The 22111-nt window shown below is 45.6% G+C and overlaps 1 protein-coding gene and 2 long non-coding RNA genes across 16 annotated transcripts in view; 2 read left to right on the top strand and 1 right to left on the bottom strand.

Moving 5' to 3' along the window:
- LOC109676013 (uncharacterized) overlaps window positions 1–22111 on the top strand; it is a 355135-nt gene that overhangs the window by 314937 nt on the left and 18087 nt on the right. Inside the window, exons 7-8 of one of the 2 annotated variants that reach the window (XR_012438536.1) lie at window positions 20693–20867; window positions 21348–21451. This is a non-coding gene — a long non-coding RNA (uncharacterized lncRNA). The remainder of the gene's footprint in view (window positions 1–20692; window positions 20868–21347; window positions 21452–22111) is intronic. The other variant, XR_012438541.1, reaches the window with a different exon arrangement.
- Plekhm1 (pleckstrin homology and RUN domain containing M1) overlaps window positions 1–22111 on the bottom strand; it is an 87486-nt gene that overhangs the window by 26754 nt on the left and 38621 nt on the right. For 3 of the 13 annotated variants that reach the window (XM_074045632.1, XM_074045631.1, XM_074045633.1), the window contains 3 exons: window positions 10864–10952; window positions 7249–7496; window positions 4673–5299 (listed from right to left, as the gene is read on the bottom strand). In XM_074045632.1, coding sequence (XP_073901733.1) covers window positions 4673–5299; window positions 7249–7496; window positions 10864–10911 — 923 coding nt within the window. In that variant the 5' untranslated portion in view covers window positions 10912–10952. Of the gene's footprint in view, window positions 1–4672; window positions 5300–6433; window positions 6610–7248; window positions 7497–8095; window positions 8347–10863; window positions 10953–10996; window positions 11069–14306; window positions 17052–17072; window positions 17221–22111 lie in introns of those variants that run through there. The other 10 variants (XM_074045636.1, XM_074045637.1, XM_020176328.2 and 7 more) reach the window with 9 other exon arrangements.
- On the top strand, window positions 17283–19189 carry LOC109694422 (uncharacterized). Its single transcript, XR_012438547.1, has 3 exons — window positions 17283–17629; window positions 17820–17916; window positions 18525–19189. It is a non-coding gene; the product is annotated as an uncharacterized lncRNA (long non-coding RNA).

A 22111-nucleotide genomic window follows, 5' to 3' on the forward strand; every position in this document is an offset into this window, starting at 1 on the left:
TTGAGGCTAGCCTGGGCAAAGGTAACAGAGGAGACCCTGTCTCAAAAACAAAATACAAACAAAAGGGCTGGGGGCATGGTTCAAGTGGAAGAGTGCTTGCTTAGTATGTGCAAGGCTCTGGGTTCAATCCTCAGTAACAGGGGAAAAAAATGGAACTGGAAATTCCTGTGTTAAGCAAAATAATCAAGACTGAGTAAGACAAAAATTGCACATTTTCTCTCATATGCAGAATCTAGATTTAAAAAAAAAATGACATGAAAGTAGCAGGGAGACTATTTGGGAAGAGGAAGGGAGCCAGCAGGAGTGGGGAGGGGAGACAACAGAGGGTTGTGGGGGTGAAAATAATCAAGGTACACTATATGCATGTATGAAGGTGTCACAATCAAACGCATAATTGTTTTGTATAGTTAATATGTGCTAATAAAAATCAATTCAAAAGGAAAGAAACAGAAACAAAGAAAGAAAAGAAAAATAGGTGACCAATCAGACAAAGATGGAAAGGTGTTTGACAAATAGTTATGGGGGGAGGTGGCAGGTGCTGGTTCTCGCTTGAAACACTCACTCTAAAACAGATCAACGACAATCCAAGAGTGCAACTTGCAGGGAATGAGCAATGCTGAGTTCTGAAAACAGAGGGCTAGTTTCCACAGGCAAAGAAGGAAAGAACATTTGCTAACCTACTGTATCAGCCCAAACCACTGTGGCAGAATGGGCCACACCAAAATGAATCAGGGAGGCAGATATTTGGCAAATGTACCCAGTAAGTCTCAGTTCCTCCAGGGCACCTGGGAGACAGAGTAGTGGATGGTTAAGAGCAGGGAACTCCCGAGTCCACCTGACTTCACTTAGCACACTGCTATGTGTACAACCCCAGGCTCTTTGAGTTCATGGACTTCAATTCTCTCATCTGCAAGACAGGAATGGTGATAGCACCAACCTCTTATGACTGCCACAAAGACTAAATGAGATAGTATAGGCAAAATGCTTAGAGTGCTTAAGCACTCAGTAATATTAACCTCAATTTATTGTGATAGTTGTTTTTAATCACTGATAGGGTTACTTAGCCACCACGTGTAAAATAAAATATTTAGAGGAAAAAGTCAAATTATGAAAATACTAGCCTCATGAGAGTGTTCATTAGTTATAAGTAATCCAAATGTGTGAGAAAGATTGTAATGACAAGTAAGTTGGGTACTAGTATAAGTGAGTGATAATGCCTAAAGAAATGCTGCCAGACAGCATGAAGTTTGTATAATAAATCAGAGCTTCCACTAAATCAAACCCAAGGTCAAGGTGAAGTCAAGTTGACAGAGCTTCACCAGAATCAGTACCAGTGTTCAAGGCCCAATGAAATTAAGTGAGACATGCACCAAGTGGAAAAAGATGCTAGCTAGAGATGAGACTCTTGAATGAAGTGTAAAAGAAAGTGATTTTTAGGATTGGAGTTATGGTTCAAGTGGTACAGCACCTACTTTGCAAGTATGAAGCCCTGAGTTCAAACCCCAGTCCCATCAAAAAAAAAAAAAAAAGTGATTTTTAAAGTTTTGAAGAAAACACAACAAAAATGAAATGGTTATAGTTCTTCCACTTTATTTGGCTAAGTGCAGAATTTTCAAAAAACTTTTTATTCCAAAAATTTAAATGGCTGGGACTATAGCTCAGTGGTACAGCACTTGCCTAGCATGTCCAACACCCTGGGTTTGATACCCAGCCCCGAAAAAAAAAATTAAAATGTGCTTTCATTTAGAAACAATCTGAAAAAAATATGTCTTATATATGTGTTCCTAAGTGTATATGTACAATAATAACTAAAAAAGCATGGCCCAGAGAACCTCCTTAAAGGCGGTCCTGCCAAGTGAGGCAGAGCTCAGGTCTTCTTAAACAGGACCCTTGTGTTGGCGGAACATGGTACTTTTAGGCAGGCAAGGGCCACTGTAAAAAGCACAGAGGTGGGCAATATGCTAAGAATCATGTTCCCCATGGGAAAGCTTCATGACAATCACCTATGACAAATAATGACAACCAAAGATTTTTCAGCAGTTTATGTAAAGACAAGTAGTGGGAGAACTGATGTCATAAGTACCTAGCAATGAAATGACAATAAAACCACCTATTGAGCACTCATGATGTCCTAAGGGACTGTTCGAAGCCCTTTACACATCTTAACTCAATTTGCAGGTGTGTTTTGATTTTACAGGGGCAACAATAAGCATAAAGTATTTATGCCCACTTTAAGTTGTAAATATTTAAGTAATATAATAAGGATATTAATAACTTGCCAGACACAATGGTGCACACCTGTAATTCTAGCAGTTGGGAGGCTGAGGCAGGGAGAGTACCAATTCAGGGTGAGCCTGGGCTACATGGGGAAACTGTGTCTCAAAAAACAAAACAAACACACCAGGGCTGGCAGTGTGGCTCAAGTGGTAGAGTGCCTGCCTAGCAAGCGTAAGGCCCCAAGTTCAAGCCCCAGTACCACAAAACAAAACAATAACATAAGTGAACTCTACGTGCCAGTGAGCATCTTTTATCCTTAAAACATACACTCTAAGAAATGCCAGTCTTGCTATATGCAGACTAACTTTGAGCCCAGCTCTAAGAACGATGGAGGTGGGCATGTGTTTGTGCTTCTGTGTGTTTAATGTTTACAAGTTGTTCACATCATTGTCCAGTGTTCATCTATACATTCTGACCCTCGTCCCTTGAGTTTCCCCATCAGACCCAGGAAAATGCTTGTTGTACAGGGTGGATGGTTACTCATTCAATGACCTGAAGCTGGAATTTTCCAATCATAAGACTTATGAGAGATAAAGGCGAGGCATGTGACAAAGAAGCTGGCTGGTCTGAGGAGGAGGCAGGGACCCACAAAGAGCTGAGACAGGTGAGCAAGCCTAAGTCACGCCATGGGCCCAGCCATCTCTGGAGGGACTGCTCCTCCCTAACGAATTCTAACTTCCTTGTTTGACATCCAAAAATGCCATCTCGGGGGCTCAGTGCTCAGAAGCCATCTCTGGAGCTTACTAGACATTCTTACATGTGCAGCTCACTAACAGGCATTTGACATGATTTGCCAACAGCCCTATGAGGGAGTCTCCATTTTAAAGATGAAGCAACAGAGCTTCAGAAAGAGCCAGCAATTTGCCTGACATGAATGAACTTGTAAGTGGTGGAAAAACATTGAAAACAGGTCTTTTTTCAGCCCTGTCCATACACCACCCAATCCTGGTGCTATCCCATGCTGGGTGGCAGCTCTGAAAAGACCTGAACCAAGGTGGGGGGTGAATAGCAAGAGTGGAGAAAGGTCCTAGACTGATACTGGGCTGTTGGGACATGAAGGAGGCTCTCAACAAAAGATTATCATTTTCACCTATTAGAAAAGCAAACATCTAAATGTTTGATAATACCTTCTGTTGTAAGGCTGAGAGGACAAGAGGACACTCCTGATAAAGTGTAAATAGGTAATATCTGTGAAAATTACAAATCAATTTTTCCTTGGCTAAGCAATTTTGTCTCTGGGGCTTTGCTGAACAGAGATACTTACATAAAACTGAAAGACCACATATATAAGGTTACTTATGGAAGCAATGAACTCCAATGTCCATTAAGTACACAGCTGATTAAATAAATTAAGGCCATTCATGTAGCAGAACTAAATGCAAAAAAGAGTGAAGATCCAGGCACCAGTGGCTCACACCTATAATTCTAGCTGAGACTAGGAGGATCATGGTTCAAGGCCAGCTGGGCCTTGACCCTGTTTCTAAAGTAACCAGAACAAAATGGACTGGAGGTGTGGCTCAAGCAGTAGAGTACTTGCTTTGTAAATGTAAAGCCCTGAGTTCAAACTCCAGTCCCACCAAAAAAAAAAAAAAATCCTCTGATATGACAAGAACTCCAATACACAGTATAGGACAATGCACATATACTACCTCTTGTGGAAAAGAGGTAGTATATTTCTATAGAAATATAGAAACTTGGAAGAATATCAAATTAATAATTATGGTCTCAAGGATGGGAAGGAAGAACAAGGTAGATGAGAGACAGGGATGGGGAACTTTTCCTGATATACATTTTAGATTTTTTTAACCATTAAAAGACTATTCAAAAATTAATCTTTAAAAATGCTGTGTGAAAAAGGCTCTGCCACCAGCTCCCCTCTCTGGCTCAGCAAGTCTGCTCCACATTCTTTCCACACAAACCTGTTTCCTTTTGACTCAGTTTTGTGTTCCTTCCTGTGACCATCCTCCCCTCCGTTTTGACTCAGTTTTGTGTTCCTTCCTGTGACCATCCTCCCCTCCGCAGAAGGTCAACTGTGCTATAATTCATTGTATTTGTTAGAAGTTGTAAATACACTCTGAACTACTAGTTTCCTCCGTCTAGATGAACAGGACAATAATATTTTACAGGTGCCTCACAGGCCAGGTGACTTGTTAACAGGCACCCAGCGACACAGATGGAGCTTGCACCAACTCTGAGCCCTTCTAAATTCACCTCCACTCCCACACACACCGTGCCATGCTCCTCTGTTACAGAGAGCGCCTGTATCTAATTTGACTTTCCTTATACCCTAGTCAAGTTCAGTGATAGATAATCACATTGGATAGGAAAGACAGAAGGAGGAGAGGAAAGAAAGAAGGGTGAAGAGAGAGAGAGAGGGATGGAGGAGGGCACTCACTCTTGGAGAGACCGGTCAGAATCATCAGCATTTGCAGTGCCCAGGTCCGAGTCATAGGACATGGGCTCCTCAGATTGGTCTGGACTCTTGGAGCCATTCTCTTGGAGCAAGCAGCTATCAGAGTTTAGGCTGCAGGACAGCTGGGATGAACTGGCTGTGTCCAGGCTGAGGGAAGAGGCAGTGAGCTTCCTGTTCTGCTGGATTTTATGGCTCGAGTGCTGCACTTCGATGTCTTCTGAGCCTGAGGAATGGGAAACTGAATCCAGTGACTCCTTCCGCTGTAGTTCTGCACCAGAGGTAGTGAGAGGATCGAGCTCAGTGAGTGGGAAAAGCCCAGAGAGAGCTAGTGGAGTAAGCGTCCATTCGTTTAAGATGGCAGACTTGTAAGAGAGCTCAAAGGACAAAGACGTTAGTCCCTGCAGGAAGCTAAGGAGGAACTCGCCCTCCTCAGGGTCTCGCAGCAGGGCTGTGGGCTGATAGTACTCGCACAGTTGGGCCTGCTCCTGGAGGAGCAGTTTCAGGTAGCACTCCATCAGGCCATCGTTGAGGGCCAGCCGCAGCCAGGCCCGGCAGCGGCCCACGTCTGTGTTGACAAAGACCAGATGCTCCAATTCAGAGATGATGTGTCTGCAAAAGGGGAGAGCAGACTTGTTTCAAGAAACTACCTCAAATCCTTCAGATGTTCTTTTATCCACAGGTTAGCAAGAACCCATGATAACTTCTGCAAATTTATGTAGACGTCATTCTTGGATAATAGAGTTTCAGGACTTCACTCTCACAAAGCAGGTGCTCTACCTCTTGAGCCACACTGCTGGTCCATTTTGCTCTGGTTATTTTGAAGATGAGGGTCTTAAAACTACTTGCTTGGGCTGGCCTTGAATCATGATCCTTCTTATCTCAGCCTCCCAAGTAAGCTAGGATTACATGTGTGAGCCGCTGGCACCCTATTCAGATAAGAGTTTTAAGGGGAATATAGAAATGTTACTATACTATAAGTCCCAACTTCTTGAGGTTGGTGTTATGAAAGATAATCCCTATGTTCATTACAACCACATCTAGAAGCCCTGACACTATCTGCTCAAGACATGTTTGCTGAGCCTCCAAGTCCTTGGAGCTGGGATGATACTGGGTAAAGACATGGTCCCTACCCTTGATCCACGTAACTTTTCTTCTTCTTTTTACTTTTTTTTTTTTTTTTTTTGCATGGTGGGGAAATGAACCCAGGGCCTTATGCATGCTAGGTAAGTAGTCTACAACTGAGTTACATCCCCAACCCTTCTGTTGGTGGAGCTGTTGTGGGAAGTTGGGTCATCATTTCTGGCTTAGAGTAAGAAAAATGCCATAGAAAGGTCAGCAGCTAAGTGGGGTCCTGAAGGTTTTCCAGAGGCAAAGATGGAGAACATTCTAGGCACAATAGTCTGAAAGGAAAAAGGCATAAAGGGTAGGAAAGCAACAGGCCTGTAACAGGAGTGAGAATACTACAATTACAACAGTGAAGGGAGAGTGGCTGACTAGATAGCAAGGCCAGATAATGGAGGATCTTGAATATTAAACTGATATGGTCATGTGGAGCAAAGGTTCCCAACACGGCTGTGCAGCAGAAGCCCCTGGAGAACTTATCAGGTATAGATGCAGGGGCCCCAACTTAGTGAATCAGACTCCAGGGTTGCATGTGGGAGCTAATGATTTCTGCATGGGAAAGTGACCTGGCCACAGCTATGTACACTATAGGGTGGATTGCTCTGGGTAAGGAGATCAGACCTCAGGTGTACCAAACTCAGGTCCCAGATGCCTCCGTCTGACATAAATGCCCCTCATCTGAGCTACCACAGTGCCCTGTGCGTGCCTCCTGTGTGGAAGTGTAGATCACACTCCCCTGGACAGTGTGGCTGAGTTCCAGCTAGCTTCAGCTCAGTACATGGTACCAGCAGACTGGCCTAAGGAAACACAGAATAAGATAGGACAATTAGAAAGCCAATGTCACCCAGTAAAGGGGTAAGAACCTGACCTAGGGGAGTGTCAAAAGGCATGGAAATACAGATCAGAGGCTGACAAGGCACCTTTCAGCTGAAGGTGGCATTTAATATCCCTTAGAGGCACAATGACAGTTACTTGCTCAAAAGCTCAGGCAATTAGGGGCAAGGCCAAAGACAGGGTCCCCAGGTGAAATTCAGATGCTCCACCTGGACTCCACTCTTTGACAAAAATGCCCAAGCCTCATAATGAATGTCATAATTAGGACACAGATGTTCAAATATTCAAAGGCAGGTTCAGTAAACTTTTTCTGTAAAGGCCACATAAGCTCTTATAAATGCCTCGCTCTGCCAGGTGTGGTCAAAAAAGTCAGAAGCCCTGGGGTGGGAAGCAACCACAGGCTCTTGCCTGAAGGCTGAGGGTTGAAAGGTCTAGTGGCTGGCTGGGCAGCTTGGTCTGGAGATAAACCTTTCTAGTCGATTCTCTGGGCCTGTCTCACTATCTCTACACTACAGCACAGGGTGTCTTCCGCACAGCTGGGAAGAGCCAAGTTCCCACGCTGAAGCTCCTTCCCCAACCAAACCCTCTCCAGCTGATCTCACTTGTGGGTGACAGCTTTCAGGAGGGGCCAGAAGACAGGCTGAGGCAGAGGCTTCTGGTAGGCGTGTTTCTTCCTTTTTCCTCCGGCCTCAGCACGGATGTGTTTGGGATGCAGGCCGTGAATAAACACGGCCTCCAAGGCACTGCACATGGTGTTGGCATCTCCGTCTTCACTAGTGACCACTGTGTCCAGGGACACACACTGCTTCTGCAGTGCCTTCACGGATCCCACCAGTTTCTTCTTGATGACCTAGGCAGTGCCAAACAGAAGACACCTTTAGGGGACAATCCTACAGAGTGCCCCTAAAATGTAACCCTTGGCCTGTCGTTCAATGCGTGTTCAAATACAGTGCGCACGCACCAATGTGTGTATCTATAGATTCCTTCTGCACATTATGACAAATAAAGACACAGCATAGAGAAGATACTATTTGGATATTCTTCATTGCGGATTCTTCTTGTTTTCTAACCAAACTTCAGTGAACTTATAGCTATGTAATCTTGTGTTTAAATTCTGGCTCCATCACAGTTATGTCTAGGGGTGACTGGGAAGGGCAGGGCTTAGGCTTCCCAGCTAACTTACATGGCCGGAATTCTGCAGAGATGAGCTACGGGACAGAATGTGCCACTGTAGAACAATAAAAACATGGAAAAGGGCTGGGGTGGGGTTCCGCGGTAGAGGGCATGCTGAGCCTATGCTCAGGGCCTGTGGTAGATCCCAGCACGGTGCCAAACAACAAGGAAATAGCATGGTTACGTTAGGAAAGATCTGGGCCTGGCAGCCAAAGGCTTCCATTCAGTCTCAGCTCTGTCATAACCGGCGGGGGCACCTCAGACCTTTCACTTAACCTCTCTGAGCCTCAGTTTCCCCATCTGTCAGATGAAATAATACTTCCTGATCTTCACACTGGGGGCAATGCTCCTTGTGTGTCTCCATCACTTGGCACTATGCCTGGCACACAGTAAAGACATGTGATGAATACATCACAAACTGTACACAAAATCCTTGGGAAAAGCAAAAGTTATTTAATCATAATTATGTCAAAATTACAGAAGTGCTTTTTTTTTTCCCCAAACACATTAGATTAGAAGGGATTACAGAAAAACTAGTTTGAATTAAGTTAGGATTTTGAATTGTTAGGATTATTGATTTGAATTGTTAGGATACGGATAAATACTTAACTCTTTATTTTGAATTTAGCTCAAACAGTAATGTTAATATTCTTTGGAAAATTAAATTTAAAAAAATGAGCTTCAATTCACATATCATAAAATTCACCCATTTAAATTATAGAGTTTAATGGTTGTTCAAAGAATCATGCAACATTCACCACTGTCTAATTTTCATTGCTCCCAAAAGAAACACTGTATATTAATGGTCGCCAGGGGCTGGAGAGAAAGGAATTGGGAGTGACTGCAGTCAGTTGTCTACTTTCTGCTTCTACATATTTGCCTGTTCTGCACATTTCATATGAATGGAGTCATGCACCATGTGACCTTTTGTGTCTGGTTTCTCTCACTCAGCCTGTTTTCAAGGTTTATCTATGCTATAAGATGTAGCAGTACTTCATTCCTTATTCAACTACATGGATATACCATGTTTTACTGATCCATCAGTAATGGACATTTGAGTTGTTCCCAATGTTGGCTATAATGCTATGAACATTCATGTCCAAGTTCTTATGTAGACTTTTTTCCAAATCTCTTGGGGTGTCTCAGGCATGGAATTGCTAAGTCATATAAAACCCTGTGCTGGGCTGGGGACATAGCTCAGTGACAGAACACTTGCCTAGCATGCATGAAGTCCTGGGTTTGATCCCCAACACCACACAAACCAACCAACCAACCAAACAAAACTCCTGTGTTTAACTTTTCTAGGAAATGCCAAACTATTTTCGAAAGTGATCGCACTATTTTACATTCCCATTAACAATGTCTTACAGGTCCAATTTTTCCACTTTTTTTGGGGGGTGGGGCAGTACTTGGGGATTGAACTCAGGGCCTTGTGCTTGCTAGGCAAGTGCTCTACCACTTGAGTCATGCTCCCAGCCCTTTTATTGCTTTAGTTTGTTTTTAGATAGGGTCTCCTGTTTTTTTCTGGCCTTAGACTGTGATCCTCTGCCTCCCCAGTAACTGGGATTACAGAGATTACAGACATGTGCCATCATGGCTGGCTTATTTGTTGAGATAAACTCTCATTACCATTTTTCCCAGGCAACTGCAATACTCCTTTCTCTCCTCTTGAGTAGCTGGAATTTCAGGCTTGCACCACCAAGCCCAACCAATTTTTCACATTTTTGTTAACATTTGTTATTGTCTTACTGATTATAGGCATCCTAGAGGGTATGAAGTACTATCTCATTGTGGTTTGGATTTGCATTTCCCTGAGTCTAATGGTAACGAGGATCTTTTCATGTACTTATTGGTCATTTGCTTATTTTCTTTGGAGAAATGTCTATTCAAATCCTTTGTCCATTTTATAATTGTATTGTCTTTTTATTACGGAATTGTAACAGTTCTTTATATATTCTGCATACACTAGACCCTTATCAGATTAGCAAATATCTCCTTTTTCTGTGGTCTTTTCACTTTCTTCATAGTGTCCTTTGAAGCACAGAAGGTTTTAACCCTGAAGAAGTCCAATTTTAAATGTTATTTTAAATGCAAGATATTATCAGTAGTTATATAAAAAGTACAAACACTACTTCTGAGTATTTGCTAGGTTTTGGTCAGGGCATGTAGGGATAAGTAGCACACAACTTCAAGAAGCCCACACCCTCAAAGATTCAGTCTATGCTGCCCTTGTAGGGGGCTGAGCTCACTGGGGGCTCAACTCCAGCTCTAGGGAGTTCTGGGTGGGATGGGGAAAGGGTCTTTGCATGAAAGCCAGCAGGAGACAGGTGAAGCTGACCCTCTAGTGGCCAGGAGGGGAAGGCACACCTCTGAGGGCTGTAGTTCCTTTCAAGAAGAAAGTTTTCTGAAGTAGGGAACAGCAATGGGGAGGAAAGGGAAATTCTGGTTTCCCCCAAGAAGCCACCTCAGGCTTTCGTTGACCCTAAAAGCTACCCAATTTCCTGCCTCTCCAAGGAAACTGACAGCCAGTCCAGAGTGCCCAAGACAGCCCAGGGCCAGTCCAGGGTAAAGGACTTCTCCAAGAGAGGGCATCTAAGGAGCTCTGGTGAGCTGGTCACAAACAACTGTGTTTAAAAAATGGTAAATGTTCAAAGGTATATGTAAGCTGCCAATTTACCCCCATTAGTGGGGCAACAAACCAGTGCCTGGGAAGAGCTGTTTCAGACCAATCGATGTCTTGAGCAAACTGTGAACCAGTCATAGCATAAGGGCAGAGCACTGAGGGCTGAATAGAAATCTCTGGTCTTCAGGTAACCCACCTTAAATCCCTCCTGTGCTTTTCATAGATATCCATTTTACAAGCAAGAAAAGGGCAGATATCTCCTATGAAGGACAGGATCTCCTCAGAGCCTGCTTTGGCTGGAACCTTTCTCTACCTAGCTATCTTCATGGACAGTGCCCATTCATATCAAAGTGAGGAAAGCCAATGCAATGGTAAGCCCTCTGCAGCCCTTTCCACCCTTGATCATCCTGTGCCCACCTACCGAGATGGCAGCCTGGGGCTCCTGTCCATTCTCCACCACTGAGAGCATTTCCACTCAGGCACCACTAGGCAAGGAGACTCACATGACACCTGCAGGGACAGATGGTGGCCAGATGAGCATGCTCCCAACTCACCCCGCAACCACAGTCCCCTCCCAGCAAGCAGCAGGCGGTCATCTCGGCTTACTCAAACTGCAACCGAAAGGCCTGTGAGCAACACAAAAGTAAAAACTGAGAGTGGATTTTAAGGAAGGAAAAAGCCAGAGGCTGAGTCCTTGGGAGGCGAGGAGCCCTGTGTGCCATGAGTGGGTGGTAAGGACTCTGAACACCAAAAGCTGCACAGAAAGCCAGGGCTGGTGGGATGGGGGTGTGGGGGCAGGGAGCCAAAGGCTGCTTCAGGGCACAAGGGAGATGCTTCAGCTGAAGGCGCCAAGAACCCATGAGGACTGGGAAGCAGGGCTCACAATTCACATTCAAGGCCTGGGCCCTGCACCAGCCCCTGACTTCTGTCCCTGTCCAGGGTCTGCTAGCTGAGTGATGGTGGATACAACTAAGCAGCTTCAAAAGGAGATAGGGTCTGTTGCCACACTCTACTTCTCCATTGGGCAGCACAGGGACAGTCTAAACAGACCAACATGGATTCTGATGGCAATTTCCCTCTAACCAGCAAGGCATGCTGGGGCACAGTAGATTTCTCAGGCAGAGTATGACCAAGTAAAACACCCAGCACAGTGCCTGATGTGTTCCAGGTATACATGGTATCTGTAATCCCAGTGGATGTAGCCACCCAAATCTACAAAGAATGCCAATGCTTGAAATATGGGTACCAATAGTTGAAGTCAGTCCATTATTCAATCCCTCAGTGTGGCTCAAGTGGTAGAGCTCCTGCCTAGTAAGCATGAAGCAGTGAGTTCAAACGCCAGTGCCACCAAGAAAAAAAACTGTTAAGGTTGTCTGCTTTCAAATAATTATGATCTAAAGAAGTTAACACAACCAAGAAATGTTACCTAGATTGCAGCATTTGTGCTCTTCCTAATTGTCCTAGGGGTGCCATTTTATTATCTCCACCTGCTAGATAAGGACATGGAGCTGTCCCAGCTCAAGGAAGTACTGGAGATGCCATGGCTGATAGTGGCTTGGTTCCACTGCTGGACCTGAGTGACACCAATCCCAGGTGAGGGGAAACCCCAGAGGCCCGAGAGAGTGCCATCCTCAGAGCTGGACTCAGGGTGGGCTGCGAGGAGGACACTTTGGCTGGGGGCCAAGGCATGGGGTACAGGGAGTATTAAGGCCAGTCTGGCAAGCAAGGCTTACAGAACAGCGTGGAACACGACATCTGGGAAGCAGGGAAACACTGTGGTCCTCAATGAGGCGAGGCTGCTGAGGCAATCTCTGGCCTCTGGGGTTGGCAGAGAGTAAACAAGGCACAGGGAGTCACCCTGCTGTGGACCTCCTAATTCAGGCCATGCAGAGGGAAACAGGTGCATGGGGAGGGTCTATGCAGACTGCCAGGGAGAGCCCTGGACCCTGGCTGACTGCCTCACCCATTACCACATTAGATTCCACCCACCCAACCGCATTCCAGTCACGAGAACAATGGGAAAAGTGTATGTGCTACAGTCAAACACAGTCACTCCTGGCAACATGCCCGGTCCTGGAAGCTGGGTTCCTCCAAGGTTACCATTGTGCAGTTCAGTGGCAAACTCTAGCGTCTCTGGCTCCAAGACCCTGGGTTCCAACCCCAATACACAACTGAGTAGCCCATACCTCTCTCCAAGGCCTGCCCCTCTAGGCAGAGCTCTTAAGCCCCAGGGTTGCCCTTCCCTCAGTCAGTACAAAGCCTTGGCCTCTGAGGCTTAGACCTCAACAATCTAAATAATAGCCTGGGTTCATTAAAGCCTTATTCACTAATTAGCTGAGAGTAATAGAGTATTCACTGGGGGGCTATTAGTGGCTGCTCTGGTCAAGTAACAGTCTGGTAAAGAAAAATAATAGGCCAGGGTGTGGTAGTTCCACACCTATAATCCTACCAACTGTAGCTGTTCAGGAGACAGAGATTTAGAAGATAGGGGTTGGAGGCCGGCCTGGGCAAAAAGTTCATGAGACCTCATCTCAACCAATAAAAGCTGGGTGTAGTGATACACACCTCTCACCCCAGTTATGCAGGAAGCATAAATAGGAAGAGTGCAGTCCAATCTGGGCACAAACATGAGACCCTATTCAAAAAGTAACTAAAGCAGAAAGGGCTGGTGCATGGTTCAAGTGGTAGAGCGCCTGACTAGCAAGTGCAAGGCCCTGAGTTCAAACTCTAGTAGCACCAAAAAGAAAAAAGAAAAGATAAGAAAGTAAATTGAAATGGAGAGAGGACAGAGGGCCCTGACAAGGGACAAGTAACTGTTCCCTAAATCTGTGAGAAGAGCCACAAAATGACTGACTCCAGCTGCTCAGAGAAATCCAAAACAGACATTTCACAATTCACAGAATTAGGACCAAGACTTTGGGGATCAGGCCACAATTCATGACACCTGTATCTTTCTCTATAGGAAGCCAAAACACCCTACTTATTCATGCCTATGCTATAGTACTTCAGGGAGGCAGGAATGTGACCATCAGTGACATGCTGATGGAACCTGACCAAGGCTCTAGATCTCTTGATAGCTGGGTCAGTGCACCACTATCCACATGGCTGCTCAGACTCCAAATCTACCACTGTATGGGACTGGTGTCACTTGCTGTCCTCAGGAAATTCTTCACTGACCCCAAGAACAAGACTGGGTAGAGGCACGGCTTTCAAGGATAGAAGTAAAAAAAGAGCCTGAGAAACACTACGCGGGCTCTACAACATTACTGGGGATAGAAGGGAAAGGTAACTCGTGCCATTTAGGAAATCCCAAATTGCACCAAATCTATTTCCACCCAAGGCATTGGTCCACCCCTTTCATGGCTTTCCAGTGTGAACAAAGCGAGCTTCTCTGATCTCATTTTCCAACCTCACTGAATTCTTAGAACAATCTTGTGAGAGATGGTCATCCCTATTTTACTGAGGCTCAGTAAAAACAGGCCTCAGGTAAGGGATAGAATTCTCAGGTTTCCTTCCTCCTTTCACCAAATCAAACTGTCTCAGATCCTTGGTTTGAAACTTCTCAGGCAAATTATTACTTACACATTCTTCAGAGGTACTCAGAGGCTCTTTTTTTTTTTTTTAATTAAAGCCTGAAAGCAATAAGACATTGTCTCCTCAAACACACTTATAGCCCCAACCTGCTGAGCCACAGGACCTTCCCACAGTACCCAGGTTTCAGAGTTGTCTTTTCTTAAATGTTCAACACACAGGAAGGAATTGCCCTGGATATTTTTGATTATATTGCTTGTCTTCTGTATATGCTCTGTCTACTTCTGCTTCAAGGAAGGAAGAAAAGAGAAAAATGGCTTAGATGGGACTTACATCAACAGAAGGAATGGATAACCTGGCTTTAGTCTCAAAATACTCGATCCATCAGTAAGTAGCAACTGCTTCTGTTTAGAGATCTCCCAGACACTCCCACAGCCTTCTCACCACAGCCTGAATCCTGTGTGTTCCTGGCTATTCAGAATAGCCTGGTGTTTATGCCATCCGGCTATGGTACCAATTGATGAGTCATGTTATTTCAGTTGGAAAAGAATGACAAAATTACCTTCTGATTCAGAAAGGCAGCTGATCTTTCAGACATGTGAGTGCTAAGTGAGTAAACAGCACCTCCTTCCACCTAAAGAAAGTTGGATTTCTGGACAAGTGTCCTTTCTTGGACACTGGCTGGAGATGGGGAAGAGGGAAGAGGTCTTTGAAGCAATAGCTTCAAATTAAATATGCTGGAGGGTGAGAAACTTCTAGCCTGTGATTCCTAGCCTCTGGCCTCAATCCACAGTTCTGTGGCCCACGACTCTTCCTCAGGTCCACTGTATGAGACAGAGCCCTCAAGCTCCAGATTCGCCCTTCTCTCAGTCACCTAAGGCCAGGACCCTGAGACTCAGACCTCAACTATCTAAGTAATAGCCTGGGTTCATGGGGAAGAATTGTGAAGTCAGTAAACACTGGGTATCATTCTTTCCTTCCTCCTTCCTTCTATCTAGTACCATAATCTTACCCCATATGTTGTAGGATTCTAGCAAGAAGCAAACTGTGAATGAATAAAAACAAGAACCTCAAGATTTATTCACCATTGCATTTCATGTACCTAGAACAGTGCTTGGCACATGGTGGTGCTCAAAAAATACTTGTTCAGTGACTTGATGAATAAAATAAAAGCCAGGAATAAGGCAGGTATGTCCATTTCACAGACTGGTAAGTTGAGGCACCTAATTCTAATGTGATAGACCTGCTGTGGAATGACTGACCTTTAACCCAGCTGCCAATAGAGTGGAAGCCATTCAAAAGGTTGTACCAAAATGGATGTAATTTTTATCTATTGAAGATAGAATTGCTTTCAGCTTTCAAAGGAAAGAGACCATGGATATGGGTCCTTTTGGGGCCCTTTAAAATTATCACCACAGGTAGGGATGTCCCTTAGTGGTACAAGCCTTGCCTAACATGCCCAAGATCCAGCATCTCACACACACAGACACACACACACACACACACACACACACACACACACACACACATCACCATCATTTGTTGCCAGGTCATCAGAATTCAGAGGAAATATATACCAAAAGGACCCCAGGAAACTATAAATGCTGTGAGTCTGGGACCTCAGTGCTTCAGGAACATCCCTCTGCATCAGGTAATGAGAGATAATTTGGTTTCCTGTGTTTGCGGAACCCAGAAAGCTAACACTCAGTGACCCAGCACCTATAAAAAGAGGGAGCAAATCCACCTGTTCTGTACCTACTTAGTACAGAACTTGGATTGAGTGACCCGCTCACCTATCATATCCCAAGAAGTAACATGCTTTTGACATTCATCATGTCCCCTGTGTCCCAGCAATGGGACTGAGCTGCAATCAGCATTGGCAGGGAGGAGCACTGGGAGAGGGTCAGGACAAGTGCCAGGACAAGACACATGGACATGGCTCTGTGATCACAGCAATCCCAACAGTGACACTCCCTGAGGTCCTCCAGAGCCAGAACACCAGTCAAAAAGAGGTGATGGCTTTCATTGCCCCAGGCTGAATAAATGGATGAGTGGCCATCTCTCACCTTCCAGGTATTTGAATGACACCTACCATTCCAACAGCCAGCACAAGATCTTTAATATGAATGCCAGAAAAACAATCCCTGGGGACAGGTACAGGAGACCAGAGGGGACAGCTTAAACCCCCAATCACAGTAGGGGAGGGATCTCTACTCCTCCACATTTATTTACTGAGGCCCTGCACACACCGGTCAAGTTCAGTCTCTAATTGCCCAGCTCTAAGCAAGCCCCCAGACTTGGCTGTTGAGGGGCACTGGTGGGGCTGGCAGAGGCTATATACTAAGTTCTCAGATTGAGAGGTGGGCCAAGGGAAGAATGGGCACAGAGTTGGGGTGAAGAGTTGCCATGGGGACAGCAAAGGAGACAGGACATGGAGATCTATCTCTCTGTTAACAAGACTAGGAAGTGGTAGGAACTGAGGCAACAAGAGTTGGGGACAGTTTAGCAAAGACTTAGGAAGCGGGTGTCCTCAGGATGGTAAGAGAGGGAAAAGATCTACATGATGAACTAGGAAGTTAGGGGGCGAGTCTGTGAGGACAAGAAGGTACACATTAAACTTGGGGTGAGGCTGAGACCAGTTATCAAGAAGAAAGGGGTGAACTCAACAGGGTACCTACTTTGGTGGTGGTTCTACAATGAGAGGGGTCAGCGCGGAGCATTTTTTTGCCAGAGGGGTTGAGAGGTGAGGATGAGGTAAGAGGAGGTGAAGGGATGTGACGGGGTTCGCATTGCAACTGCGCTAAAGAGGGGTCACGAGTGAGGGTGCATTTACGCAAGAGCGGTGAGGAGGGCATGCGGGCAAGGGCTGAGGTCGGGTTACGATGGGGAAAAATGGAGGGGACCGGCCAGCAGCAGCAGCGCCGAAGGCTAGGGCGGGAATGGAGAGAGGGCTGGGAAGGGCTGAAGACTGAGAAGCCGGAGTGCCTCAAGGCAACCAGGGATTTGGGATCGCGGCTAGGGCTAGACGTCTATCGCCCTTTCGCGTCGCAGCCCCGCCGCCCCTACGCTGCTCTCCTCGCCTCATGACCCCAAACTCACCACAGGGAGCAGGGACCCGGCGGGCTGAGCTCCCGGCCGCTACAGTGCCTTAGACTCCGAGCCGACGCTACGGCCTCCGGGCCACTGACAACAGGAAGCGGCGCGGCGGCGCCTGACGCCATCACGTAGGCTCCGCGTCAGGCCCCGCCTCCGGCCCGCAGAGCCAATCGAGGAGCTCAGAGAAGCCGCGGGGCGGGGCCAACCGCTCGACAGCCTGGAGGTGCGGTCGCCCGGGTTCCCAGGGCGCCAGCCTCGGGCGGAAGGCTGGGGCACTCGCCCAGTGCGCGTCCGCACAGCCTGCTCCCAGCAGTTCTGCGTCAGACGACTCCTGGCTTCTGAGTCCTTCACCTCGCTTGGCCTTGGCACCAACCTTCCCTCGGCCGAAGGTTGCACTCGTGAGTGAACAGTTCAAGCTCCTCTGTGACTTCTGCAGGGAGCTGTCGCTGTGTCTCTGCTTCGATTTATCAAAGCAGCTGTTAGGGGCGTCCCTCACCTCCCTGTTTGGGGGCTGCCTGTTCTGCAGGAGCGAGAACCTCCCCTCCTCAGTTTTAGGCTAGGTGAGTTGAGTGGGTTCAACACAGCTGATAGTTGAGCGGGAAGATTACAAATGCATACAAACGATATTCTTTTGCTGTTAAACCACCCTTGGTTTTTGTTGTTGTTGTACTCGGGGTACAGGTACATTTTTTTTTGTTTTTGTTTTTTAACACTTCCAGAGGCTTTAATTGATCACCATTATATTTACAGGTGTAGACCAGATAAAGGTTGCTTGCAGAGCTTCATATTCTCCACTTGTCTTTTCTTGCTTGCCTCCTCCCCTGCCAACTCTGTAGACCAATATCAGGTGAGACTGCTTTACTGGTTACATAGATCTATAAAATTTAAAAAGACACTTACCAAAAGAAAACTCTCAAATACAGTTATTAGTCAGTAATCGCTACATTAGCTGCCAGAGCTTCACATTCATATCTTCAGATTATCCCCATTTTACGGGGAAGGAGGAAATAAATTCAGAGGGAATTGAGTTGTACATTGTGACATTTACAAAATTCTTACAATATACCATAGTTGAATTCACCCCCTCCATCATTCTCATGTATCCCCCTCCCCCAATTCCTGGAATAGTTTCCATAGGTCTCATAAGTACATATTTCCATCATACTCTCTTGCACCCTTTCCTTCTCTTCTCCCCCGTTGAACCCATTTTAAGCAATGCTGGAAGTAAAGGATTTTCTACAGACATCTAGCTACCTTGGAATAGTATATCTGGCACAGCCAGAGCATTGGTGACTTGGCACAAGCATGCTTCTGTCCCCAAATCGAGCATTTAATGTCCCTCTCTTATTCCACTAAGTTTTGCAAAGCTACTGAGTGTTTGGAGCTGTGGGGGAACCCCTCAAAATAACCTCTTGTTTATCAGGAGCCCTTGTGTGCTGGTCTCTTACTTTCCAGGCTCCCGGTCTTTCTGAAGTCTGCAGGTGTGCTTGCCTCTTCTCATCTTACTCTACATGCTTTTGTGAAGTGCAGAACGGCGTGGGTCTTGGGTGTGATGGGGGTGGGGATGGGACAAGAGTGACATGCACAAATGCACATATATATTCCATGTTTTTGCAAACAATTTCATTCATGGATTCTTGCAACCTGCACGAGTTCGTCCTAGCAACCTAACTTGGAGCAACGGGAGACTGAGAAAGGACAAAAGACAAACATGCAGAAAGCTGGGATCAGGTGGACTGGGTGCTCTGGTGGAGACACACACCAGCCTCCACCACCTCCAGCGAGTTTATTATGTACAGGGGCAAACAAGGAAGTGGGATAGCGAAGTCAGTAGCATGACCTTGTAGTTATTGGGAACAGGAGAAACCTGTGATTGCTACTTTCTGCACATACTGTTGCTGTCTGCAGTCATGGTGTAAACATCCTTATTCTTACATAAAGCAACGGTGCGGCATTTTGCTCTCGCTCCCTTCTGCAGCTGGGGGCTGTGCCGACCCCAGCCTGCAGATTGACATGGCTGTGCTCATGTCAAGTTCTCATAGGCTTCTCATACTCCACTCTCCACAATGGACTGTGATCCCACCAGGCAAACTCCAGGGAAAAAAACAATCTCATGTTTTCATGCAACTTGAACAATAATAAAGTAATCTCAAGTTCGGAGAAGAGAACTTGAGAGGTTTTCAGGTTCATAGCATCTATGAACATGTTTTTAAAAACTGTTGCTTTTTGGGCTTAAAGGTTAGTTCAATCCAACTTCAGTTTTTGGTCCTCCATCCCTTATCCATCCCCTTATCTTTTTACAACCAAACCTCCTCTTTATTTTACTTTTGGTATGAGCCTCCTCCATTCCCTGCAGTTGTGGTGGGTTTGAGTTACTGATTTAAGGGCCCTCCTTCAAGGCCCCAGATGTGCACTATGGCAAGCCAGTCAGTGCCTTCCCTTTCCTGACCCATGGTCCAACAGACCAATCAGAGCCCCTTTGAGGGCAGCTTTTCTGTGCGCTATTTCCTGGACTTCAGTGTAGAGCTGGAATTTCTGATTACCAACCTTACAGTTATGGGGCTAGAGTCCTCCCAAGGCCAAAGCCATCACAAAGGAAAGCAGAGAGCCAGATAAAGAAAGATGCACGAGCCACTCATGCAGCCAGCTTTAAGCCCTAGGGTTCCCTGATGTGTTGAAACCAAAGTCTTAGGCCCCCAGCCCAACTCCAGGGGTTCCACATGTCAGGTCCAGCCACTTGCCCCAACACACCAAATAAAGAGATGAGTAATGATGAAGACGGAGAAAGATTTATTATGCTGCTCCGGCACCTCAGGAAGAGGCAGGGTATTCAGCCTGTCTTTGGAGTATAGGCATGAGCTTTTGGGTTAAACAGAAAAAGAATTGGGGCAGCGCATGAAAGGTACGCATAATTACTAAATAGTTCTGGTTACCTGGGCACTGGTGGCTCATGCCTGTAATCCTAATTACTTGGGAGGCTGAGATAGGGAGGATCCAGGTTTGAGGCCAGCTTAGGCAGATAGTTCTCCAGGCCCCATCTTCAAAATAACCAGAGCAAAATGGACTGGAGGCATGGCTCAAGTGGTAGAGCACCAGCTTTGCAAACACCAATGCCTCAGTTCAAACCCCAGTCCTACCAAAAATAACTCAGTAAATAAATAGTCCTGGTCAAAGTATGGCCTGGCTGATCATTCTCGGGGGTTTTGGAGACATTATGGCTGAGGGGATTATTGCTTGAGGGGAAAAAATCTGGTCAGGCTGAGCAAAGCAGTGCTGCTTGGCAGGTGGAGACTCTGGTGTTTTTTCTTGTAGTTTCCTCCTTCCTTTCTTGTAAAGATGTTTTTGATCAGTCCTGCCCTTCCTAGATGCCAAGGTGTTTACAAAGTAACTACAGGGGAGAAGGGCTCAGAGCAAAGGTCACAGATACAACATGGAGACACAGATTCCAAACTTTTCTACTGCTTTTAGTTAATTCATGGGCCCAAGAAAGTAGTCAGTGCTTTTGCTGGGCACCAGTGTCTCAGGAGGCAGAGATCAGGAAGATCAAGGTTCGAAGACAGTTAATAAGTAATTGTTATGATCTGATATATTATGCACTATTTTTGTTTGTTTCTTTGAAACAGGGTCTTGCTGTGTACCTAGACTGGCTTAGAACTTAAGATCTTCCTTCCTCCTTCTCCCAAGTGCTGTGATTACAGGCATGTACCACCATGTCTGGCTGACATCTTTTGTTTAAGCAAGTAGATTTCTTTCACATGGAACATAAAGAGCCTGAACTGACATATTTTTTGAGCTTGGGTGAGTTATTACCCAATTTCTTCATCTATTATTTGGGGAGAATAAGATGGACCTCCCAGGCAGCTGTAAGGTTTAAATAACATGTAAATTTATACTTAAAATAGGATTGCTATTCGTGATGTAAAAATTTTAGCGTTGGAGACGGACAGGATTTATTTGCCTTACAAACAGTGCTTGTGGCACACAGGGTTTCAGAGGCCCTCTCAGGCCCTCCCAGGATCTGCAGTTATAGGTTGGGAATCACTGCTATCACTGCTCCAGAGGTTAACTTTTGAGCAGGGCAACAGGTACTTCCCTGTGCCCCTTCAATCTAGTGCATTCTTTCTCTAAGAGCCTAGTCATGTTGCAAGGTCCTCCCATCCCATTCCTACCTTAACTGGCCTGAGTACAGGTTCATTCCAAGCAAGAGCCCCATTCCCTATTTCACTGATTCCAACCTTGCTCAGGAGGTGGAGTGATTGGAGATTATTTCTGTTGTAGAACCAGGAACACCCTTACAAACAGGAACTATGGCTGCCGTTTATTCACATGGAATACAATCACAATTTGTCAGGGAAAAAAAAATGCTAACTGCCTGAAAGTTGGTGAGTTTTTCCTTTAACATCCCTCTACTAGTACTAATTCACTTCTTACTTGTGAGTTTCTAAGAGCAGAGAGGTTGGCAGGAGCTAAAAAGTCTAAGCTGTGAAAAAAATTAAATGTGAAATCATAAATCTACTAACTTATTTTATAGACAAATTGCAAAGTAATTTCCTGGGAACCATTGTCCCAGTACAGTGATTCCTAGAAGGGATTCCCAATTTGTATTATTTTTCAAATAATTTTTCAAATACTTGATACAAATACATGACCTAAAATTCAAAAGGTATATACAAAAGGGCACACCTATGTGTCATTGCAGCTTCCCAGTTGCCCTCCTTAAAGGAAACCACCATTATCAGTATCTTGTATGTCCCTCCAGAGATATTCTATGGTAGCACTGTCCATCAGAACTGTAATGATGATGTAATCCCAGCTGCTCAGGAAGCAGAGATCATGAGGATCACAGTTTGAGGCCAGACTGGGCAAAAAGTTAATGAGCCACCCCATCTCAACAAATAAGCTGGGTGTGGTGGTTGGTGCCTTGGTCCCACCTTAATGGGAGGCATAGGTAGGAGGATTGCAGTCTAAGGCTGGCATCAGGCAACAAGTGCGAGACCCTATCCAAAAATTAACTAAAGAAAAAACTGGGGTTTTGGGCTTAA

The sequence above is a fragment of the Castor canadensis genome, chromosome 11 (genome assembly GCF_047511655.1).
Source record: "Castor canadensis chromosome 11, mCasCan1.hap1v2, whole genome shotgun sequence".
Lineage (NCBI taxonomy): Eukaryota > Metazoa > Chordata > Mammalia > Rodentia > Castoridae > Castor > Castor canadensis.